General features: G+C 30.3%; 1 protein-coding gene and 1 pseudogene across 1 annotated transcript; both read left to right on the top strand.

Annotated features, from left to right (window-relative positions):
- Nucleotides 1–1,961: 1,961 nt before the first annotated feature.
- LOC108685218 (odorant receptor 13a-like) lies at nucleotides 1,962–5,896 on the top strand. The gene is made up of 8 exons (XM_018189903.1): nucleotides 1,962–1,979; nucleotides 2,067–2,184; nucleotides 2,396–2,669; nucleotides 2,800–2,925; nucleotides 3,019–3,109; nucleotides 4,548–4,687; nucleotides 5,625–5,757; nucleotides 5,846–5,896. The coding sequence occupies exons 1-8, from the start codon at nucleotides 1,962–1,964 to the stop codon at nucleotides 5,894–5,896; spliced, it is 951 nt and encodes a 316-aa protein (XP_018045392.1).
- A 3,000-nt stretch (nucleotides 5,897–8,896) lies between these two features.
- On the top strand, nucleotides 8,897–9,761 carry LOC108685217 (annotated as a pseudogene).
- Nucleotides 9,762–10,034: the final 273 nt, after the last annotated feature.

Here is a 10,034-nt window from a genome sequence, read left to right as displayed (position 1 = left end):
ATTTGATTAATTAAATATTTACACCCGCGCGCACACACATTATAAATTTGTGAAGTATACATGAATAATTTTAATATCAGACGATAGAAAAAAAGAAAAAGGACAGAAACAATTTTCATGTAATGAATCAAAAGTAATTATAAATCCGTGAATGTGTGAAATTAAAATAAGTAAATATATGTATATGTATATAATATTTTCTATTACAAGGTAAGCCAGGTCATAAGCTCCACATTTTTTAAAATTGGCACTGTAATTTTCCAAGATTAACGAAACAAACATTGTTATGTATTATATTTGATTCCTCTACAATAACTTCATATTTTTAGCGAAAATATAAAACAACAAATGAGACATTTCTAAAAGAAATGTAGGAAAATGACTCTTCGTGAAATTGTCCGGGATATATAAGCCTCATGTTACAGAAATGCAAGAAAATCACTTTTTAAATCTTTTTTCATACAAAAACTCATTCAAGGAACATAATTATTTATTTTTTTACTGTGTGGGAGATTACAAAAAAAATGTTTCTTTAAGAACACTATAAAAAAGAAAAAATGTAGGAATTTTTATTTTTTCAGTGAATAGTCACTGATTATCTAGTAGCATACTTGACACTGGATAATTAGCAAAGTTTAACTAAGTTTACCGGAGGTGTACCTTTCAACAAGCGACACAAATATATCGCTATATCTTATTGTTCGTCCATATTAAACAAGAATGAGATGATCACTGAATCTTGTTAGAAGGCACACTAAGAAAGAAAGATAATTTGAGCATTGTATACTTAAAATATTAATATTTGTTAATTTCAATCTTTAATACCATATTCATTAAATTTATACATTAAAACAAGATTAATTAGATCATATAACAAAGCTAGGTTAGAGATCTCATATTATATTTCATTCACTGTTATTAGAGTCATATTTGACACTGATATCGGTGATTATCCACTTTCAGATTTAGAGATCAGATTTAGAGAGTACCTACAATGAGTGAGTTCACCACAACTCATAACTTCGGTGGGGCTTATATTACAAAAGATGAGGCTAATGCTGATTCTACAAGATTCTGTAGTCGAAAGTCTTATACCTGATTCTACAATGAGTTGGTAGTCAGAAGTTTTATACTCGTATTTATAGTCAGGCCTTATATTTAAGACTTAAATTTATCTTTAGATACTCTATGAATCATTTCATTGGCTGCTGAGCATCTAAACATAAATATAAGGAAGCCTTAACTACAAAATCTGACTATGAATACGAATATTAGTCTTGATCGATGAAGTTGGCCAATGAGCCTTAGTCGTACAAGTTGGTTATTGATCAACTTCACCGATAAGCTTTAGGACTACCGACTCATTGTAGAATCAGCGTTAGCTTTAACTGGTCAAGTTGGCCAATCAGCGTTAGACATACAAGTTGACTATTGGTCAACTTCACTTAGATTCAATAAGACTTAGGATTATCGATTACCCATTGTAGAATCAGCATTATGTCTCGTTTGTATAGGGACTGCGCGAAACCTTGTAGTTTTTCAAGATTAACTTGAAAAATTGTCCAACACGGAAATGCCTTCTAAAACATTCCCATGATTAGATGTAATAACATAGCCACAGAAATATGCGAAAGAGAAACAACTTCTTGCACTTACCTAGTTCAACATATATACGTCACAACACTGCTCTAAACAGAACGGCACTGCAAATGACCGGATAACACACAAAATAAGGAAGATGGGGCTTATAACCTAACAGGATCTAAAACCCGAATTTACTTTATATCTTTTTGATTATAAATTATACAAAACTAATTTCAACAACTTCATTACGTTTCATTTTACTGATTCCAATGTAGGTACTTTATTTACTAATTGGATCTGTAACTCTCGATGACGTGTTCGAGAGTATACCACCTCTAATTATCAGTACATTATTCAGCTTTAAAATAGTAATTATAATGTTAAATAGCAAGAAAGTAAGTGATGAATTTTCGGCCTTGCATTAACATTGGACTTTTATACGAAAAAATGTTACAATGGCAAGAAATATGGCATGTGTTTAGGTAAAGATTTGTCTTAATACAATACAAAAGGACTGGCAATCAGTAAATACAGATGTAGAAAAAATTATTTTGCAACAGCATACAAGATATGGACAGTATCTGGCGACATTTTATGCAGGTATATAATAGAAACTTATGACAACTTCTTAAACATACTTATATATAAGTGCGCATTTTGGATCATATTCTTAGCGATCTTCTAAAATATTGTTATTGCATCTATAAAAAAATATTTCTTAAAGAATATACTTACTGTGAAAAAAATCGATACTTTAAACATATTTAAACGTATGGCTTAAAGATCTTTCTACGAATATCGTTTATTCTAGTTTTTGTGCACACAATGACGACCCTTTTCATGCTTAAACCAATCATAGTGAATCTGATTACGGATGATATTTCCAATACGACAAAATCTTCTATACCAATTGCATCGAGATTACCTTTTAATGTTGAATACGGCGAAAAATTCAATCAATATATATATCCGATAGCACTGCATAATTATATTTCCGTGTTCGTTCACACGTTCGCCACAATCGCGGTTGATGGGTTGTACTATGTTTTAATTCAACATGCTTGTGGAATGTTCTCGATCATAGGGTAATATAAGTTCTTTTTTTATCATTAAAAAATAACAATACTCTTCTTAAATTGCTATCAATTTTTTCGATGATTTATTATATAAAATCTGAATTTGTTAAAAGCATCGGTATTTTTCATAACATTATAGAAATGCACTGGAGAACATTGGAAAAAATAACGCGAATGATTTCAATGCGAAATCAGACAAGATTAAAGACAACAATTATAGCAAAACTTTACACTTTTGTTTGCGTAGACATCTCAATGTGATAGAGTATGTATAAAGAAATAATGATAACCATTTCTATCGTTAAATAATATTTACATATTAATTTACATATAATCGTTTAGTGTTCTCATTTCACAGATTTGCGGAAAATATCGAAGCAATATTTACGAAGATATTTCTGATAAATCTTAATTTAAATATGATCTGTGGCAGTGCAGCTGGTGTTCAAGTATATATCAACTTTTCTTTTTTATTTTATAAATAATTTTGAAATTTTTACCAGGTATATAAGCTTAAATTCCGCTGTTTGCTCATAGGTGACATTAGTGAGCGTACAAAGCTACCCTGGGCACACAACAAACTTTTTTTTATGTTTGACATCTGTCAACATTAACCAGCACATCAGCAATTTCATACAACACATACATTTTTTCTTTCGTAATCATGTCTAGGTTTTTGCTAAAAAAAAAGCATATGCGGGAAGCTTTGCTTTTCTGTTTCAAGAAATCGGCTGTCGAATCGCATCGAATGCTTGTGGAAACCTATGGCGACAATGTTTTATCGAAAACAACGTGCAGAGATTGGTTTCGCCGGTTCAATGACGACCTGAGTGACAAGAAGCGTGAAAATCGGCCCAGGAAGGTTGAGGATTGTCAATTGCAGGCTCTTTTGGACCAGGACGATACGCAATCGCAAAAAATGCTAGCCGAGCAATTGGGTATTTCTCAACCAGCCATTTCCATGCGGCTACATGCCATGGGGAAGGTTCAAAAGATCGGAAAATGAGTGCCACATGAACTGAACGATAGGTAGATGGAGCGACGCCAAAACACATGCTAAATTCTGCTTGCCAGACAAAAAAGAAAGTCGTTCCTGCATCGGATTGTGACAGGCGATAAAAAGTGGATCTATTTTCAGAATCCTAAACGCAAGAAATCTTGGGTTGATCCCGCCCAACCATCAACATCTTCCTCAAGACCAAATCGCTTCGGACGGAAGACCATGCTGTGCGTTTGGTGGGATCAGGAGGGTGCCATCTACGAGCTGTTAAAACCTGGTGAAACTGTTAATGCTTACCGCTACCACCAACAACTGATCAAATTGCACCGTGCTCTGCGTGAAAAAAGGCCGCATTATCAGAAAAGACATGACAAGCTGATTTTCCTCCACGACAACGCACCATCGCATACGTCAACAATGGTCCAAAACTACTTGGAGACACTCAACTGAGAAGTGCTACCCCATTCCGCTTTCTCACCAGACCTGGCATCTTCTGACTATCACCTGTTTTCGTCGATGGGCCACGCGCTCGCTGAGCGGCACTTCGATTCTTACGAAGACGTCCGAAAATGGCTTGATGAGTGGTTTGCCTCGAAAGATGAGGAATTTTTTTGGCGTGGTATACACAAATCCGAAAGATGGGAAAAATGTATAGTTAGCGAGGGCAAGTACTTCAAATAAATTTGTTTTTACTTCCTAGGAAAAAAAAAATGTGTTTTTCTGACTAAAAAACAGCGGATTTAAGCTTATACACCCGGTATTATATATATTTTAACAACAAAAAATTATCAAAGAAAAATAATTTCCAGTGTTTATCTTCAATCAGGATAAATTTGACCAATACAACAACAAAAAGAAAAGGAAAATAAGATAAATGTTCATTTCAGGTGTTAATGAATTTAAAGAGGAATACAAGTGACATCGCCGTACCCATAATTATGTATACCGGACAATTCATCCATTTGTTTCTCCATTTCTGGAATGCACAATTTTTACTTGATTATAGCGGTCTGCCATATAAATCTATGTAAGAATGCAAGTTAATTCAAGTCTAGTCCTTCATAATTTAATTATCATTTTTTTTGGATTTTTTTCCTTTCTTTAGCCATCTAGAAAGGTTAGTATTGAAATATACAGAGTGTTTGATAAATAATGATAAAACTTTCGCAAGATAGAGATAGAGCGAACTAAATTAAGTCAAAAACTCCAGTACCATTTTGCAATAGTTAAGATATTAATGGCTAAAAATCGCAAAATATTAATTTTCAATAATTTTTTAATCAAATACTTTCAACTTTATAGCAAGAGACAAAAATTGTTTATTTTCTTCTCATAGAGCTCTAAGAATTTTTTTAGAATTTTTAGAATTTTTATCAACTTTTTTAGTACTGTATTTTCTTATTTTTACCAACACGAGAAAATACGGTATTAAAAAATTCTAAAAAAATTCTAAACAAATGTTTAGAGTCTATAAAAAAAATAATCAATTTTTGTATTTTACTATTTTTCTGTAAAGTTGATAGTATTTAAGTAAAAAATGATTGAAGATCAATATTCGGCACTTTTTAGTACTTAATATCTCGAAATTAATTATTGCGAAAATTGTAAAAGGTAGCAGACTTTTCGACTCATAATCAGTTTAGCCATTCTGTCTTTATGCGAGAGTTTATTGTCATATCAATTGTCTTATCAAAGACCTTGTATTGTTTTTTATACTTTACAATTGCCACAAATAATTTTGCGCTAATAACTTTTTTAATTTTAATGTTTGCAATTCCTTCATATATGTAACATATACAAGAAGAATGAAAAGACAAATTATAGTTTCCTATATTGAATGTCAAAATATAGACTTAATAGAAACACAAATACTTACAATTAGTATTCAATATTAATGTCAATTTCAATATTAATGTAAAGATTTATCATTATTATTTTAATATTTATTTTATTTCGAATAATAGCTGCAGAGCGAATTGGTACTATACTTCACAAAAATGTCAAAAATTTCTTCTCCTGATCATGAATAGAACGACGATACCATGCAAAATCACCGCCGGCAAAATAGTGATTCTATCTATTGAAAGCTTCGCTACGGTAAGTATAAAATATATTATAAATATATTCTATTCCTGTATTTTCAATTATTTTGTTGTATTTATTTTATTGTATTTATTTCTTAAAGGTTTTAAAAACGTCTATATCTTATCTCACTATGTTTCGTTCTCTCCAGTGATGATTTGGCGCATGAATAATTTATTCAAAAATAATTTATTTAAAACTGTCTAAGTTGAAATACTCTTTAATAGAATAAGAATTGTATGTATTATTAAATACTTTTATTTCTTTCAATAATTCCTAATATTTTTCTTCAATTTTATAACAATTAAAATATAAATATTATATGTGTAAAAATAAATGCATACATTTCTTCACAATAAAAAGCATTATCCTTTCCTCCAAATAGATATATTATAACCTTTCACAATATCTAGAAGTTTACTTATGTATAACATAGTTCACTTAAATTAAAAATTTTGAATTTTTCACTTATTTTTGATGAGACGAAAAAATGTTTTCGAAACATGAAAGTGAACGGTTTCGAAAAGAACATATTTTGATCACTGATTTTTTTATAGGTAGAACAGTTAAAAAGATATTAAGATTACCTTCATTTTTTAATATTATGTTATAATTTTTAAATATTATGTTAATTTTCTTTTAAATATGATTTCACTTATTATTTCGCATACAGAAGTATTAAGATAAAGAGCTATCGAAAGGACAAAATGTTTTATACATTATTCTAGCACATATTGACACGAAATATTAAATATCTCATAAACGCTTCGCTTGGTGACGACCGTACGCAAAATAAAGCAAGTATCGTTGATATAATTCGTATTCCTAATATTTCTAAGAATGAGCAAAAGGACATATTGCAAAGTCGGTATTATACTATCCCTAGATTATACATGACATTAGCAGGATTGTGGCCATATCATCCAATTCGCAATAAATATCTGCATTTTATATCAACATTTACGATCTTTCGATCATTCTTATATCCATGGTACATAATTTATTTTACTTAAGAAAAGAATAATGACATGAATCTCAGAGAGAAACTTTTTCTTTCTATCAAATTTTTTATATAAAATGTATCGATATATGTTTTTTTATATAAAATTTGCAACGCTCTTTGTAGCGTTCGATAGTACTTAATTATTAACCAGCTCCTTTCATAAAAATATATTTCTTGCTAAAATATTTTTAGGCTCAGATTTTCTATCTTTTAGAAAAAATACATTAATCATTATTTCATCAATGTTTTACAACATCTATATCAACATTTTCTAATATAGCTATTGTACGTTCACATCGCTTTGACGGATTTCGATGATCTATTCGAATGTATGCCAACGATATTAATCACAATAATATTCAGCTTTAAACTAGCGAGCTTGATGGCAAACAGTAAGAAAGTAAATAATGTGATTATATATGCAAATTTTTTTAATGTGATTAACGTCACGTAATCTAATTCTTACTGGCCAATAACAAATATCGTATTATATTGTTATCGTAAAAAAGAAAGATATGTGTAGATAGAGGCCTGTCTTAAAACGATAGAGGACGATTGGTTATCATTAAAAACGGATAGTAAAAAGGCTATTTTGCAACGACATACTATACATGGTCAATACCTGACGATATTTTATGTAGGTGCGTCAAAAAGAAAATAGATTAAGTTTCGTTTTGATAAATATTCTCTTGGAAAAAAAGTATATAAAAAAATTGAAAATTTGCTAGAAAACTCTTTTCCAGTAACTTGATAACATCTTTCAGCGACGCTCTTTACTTTGTATTACTCATATGTTTCCAATCTTTATGATTTCGACAGCATTGCTCTATATGTTAAAGTCAATTAATAATGATAGAGGATACATCAAACTCGACTAGATTGGTCACAACGAAACTATCTTTCCATGTGGAATACGGCTACAGAATAGATCAGTACTTCTATCCGATAGTGATTCATTGTTATCTAACTATATACTGCCATGATTGCTGCTGATATCTTCTATTTCGCTTTGATTCAACATGGCTGCGGGATGTTTTCGGTTATCAGATAAAAATATCAGGAAGAATATTTTAAAAAACTGATAATAGAAAACAAATGTCACGGATACAAAACGTAACAGATACAAAAAACACTTTGATATAGAAAAGATATAAGTTTCTAATTTTAAATGAAGCTGCAAAAATGTGACAACGTATGACAATTAATCTCGTTTAGGGTTAATTGTCATACGTTGTTAATAACATAGGGTTGATGACAAATTTTACATGGATAAAACATAAAAAAACGCAGATTTATTTTAATATCAGTTCATATATGAAAATAATAGTAATTATAGCATTAATGTAAGTAAAATAATAACATTGTCCGACAAAATTTGACTTTCTTTTCCTGTGGCGATAATGACAAATATTTTTTAGTAAATTCGAAATCACTAAATTCAAATCCACTAGCGAAAGATGTCCATTACGTCGGATTTCTTATAAAATAAATCGAATAATATGAACCAAAAATAGCTATATTTTATCATTTTTAGTAAGACAGTTTGTATTCACAATTTTTCTAAGAGAGATTATATTCAAAATTTTATTACAATAATGGTTAATTAACAAAAAAAAATATGGGACATGTCATTTTTATTACAAAGAAATTGCGATTGGTAATGCTAAAAACTGACAAAACGAAGAAAATCATGGCGGACAAGATATAGCATAAGATGGCGGTATCAATCAAAAATTGCCTCTAAATACTAGAGCGACTTTTATTTTTCTAAAATTTTTTATTCATGTCAACTGCATTTAGATGCAAAATGCATGCATGCTATTTTATTATTGCACATCTTTCAGAATACAACCTTGTCTAATTCCGCCATGGAAGGAGATAACAAAAATTTACTCACCAACTTCATTTTTTTAAAGGTCATTGCAATATACACGATGCTTTTAGCGCAATAGCAATCTAGTAATAATAACCAGTAAAAATAAGTGAATGTCTTGTCATGTATTAATTGAGTTTAAACTTTTAAGTATCAATCTTTATGACACAATCGGCTCCGGTCTTTCCTTGCTTGTTTCGATCCTTCTTAATTTCAATTTAAAGTCGATCTGAAAACGTAATTTGCCAAGAACATTATCATTTTAGTGACTTCCAGACATGCTGGAACATATTGGCGAGAATATTAATGAGAATTTTCATCTGAAGTCCCACAAGATGAATGACAATGATTACAACAAAGCTCTCAGTTGCAAGCATCTGCATGTAATAAAATACGCGTTATTTTTATCAATTTTAATAATGTGTATTTTACGTTCTATTATCTGTAACTGCATTCAAATTTCGCTGTAGATTCGCAGAACTGACCGATTCCACATTTGCCAATATATTCTTGGTTAGCGTTAGTTTGAATATGATCGGTAACAATATATGATATTCAAGTATGTTCAAGTATGTTTCGATTTCTTTATGTTAAACTTTACAATAAGGATTATTGCAAAAAAGATAATTTTTTATCTAATGAGTATTAATAATAGTATTTATGTCTTCTGATCTGGATTTTTTTCTCTTGAATCATTGAAAACTCTGCATATAATACGAAAATGGTACAAAAGAAAATGTATATTTCGGATACTGATGAATCTAAATGACGCGAAAGACATACCACCCCTCGCTATTTACGTTTCTCAACTCACCCATCTTTTCTTTCAATTTTAGCGAGCTCAATTTTTATTGGATTACAGCGTCGATCCATATGAATCGATGTAAGAAATGAAATCCTTTTAGGCTCGTTCAAGAGCTCTCTTATTTTTTTGAAACATCAACATTCTAAAAATCGAAAAGTTGCAAGAATTGTGAACATAAACTTTTCAGTTTTATTGTTATTTATTAATCATTATTTGAATCATAGTTGCAGGACAAATTGATATTACACCTCGGAAAGATGCAAAAAACTTTTAATCTGCTAATCATGAATAGAACCATATCACCATGCAGAATAATAGCTGGCGAGTCTATCCATTGAAAGTTTCTGCGTGGTAAATATAATTTTATTATTTGATAATTTTTCAAGTTTCCTTGCATCTTCATATATAAATCTTAATATATAAATAATGATGTTCCTCTTTAAAGGTTCTGAAAATATCATTGTTCTATTTTATGATGCTGCGCTCTTTCCATTAACAGTTTCAACGTGCGTGTGCAGGCTAGCTTGTTAAAAAAACTCTATAAGCCATATCTGCACGTGGATCATCGTGATACATTTACGTGATTACAATTAATCTGAGTTATTTTAATT

This window comes from Atta colombica, unplaced genomic scaffold, assembly GCF_001594045.1.
Source record: "Atta colombica isolate Treedump-2 unplaced genomic scaffold, Acol1.0 scaffold149, whole genome shotgun sequence".
Lineage (NCBI taxonomy): Eukaryota > Metazoa > Arthropoda > Insecta > Hymenoptera > Formicidae > Atta > Atta colombica.
This window is presented reverse-complemented; position numbering and strand designations above follow the sequence as displayed.

Excerpts from the sequence above, each read along its gene's own strand:
- LOC108685218 (XM_018189903.1), top strand. Across the intron at positions 3,110-4,547 it reads GCAGTGCAGCTGGTGTTCAA|GTGTTAATGAATTTAAAGAG; the intron begins GTATATATCAAC and ends TGTTCATTTCAG. Across the intron at positions 5,758-5,845 it reads CTATTGAAAGCTTCGCTACG|GTTTTAAAAACGTCTATATC; the intron begins GTAAGTATAAAA and ends TATTTCTTAAAG.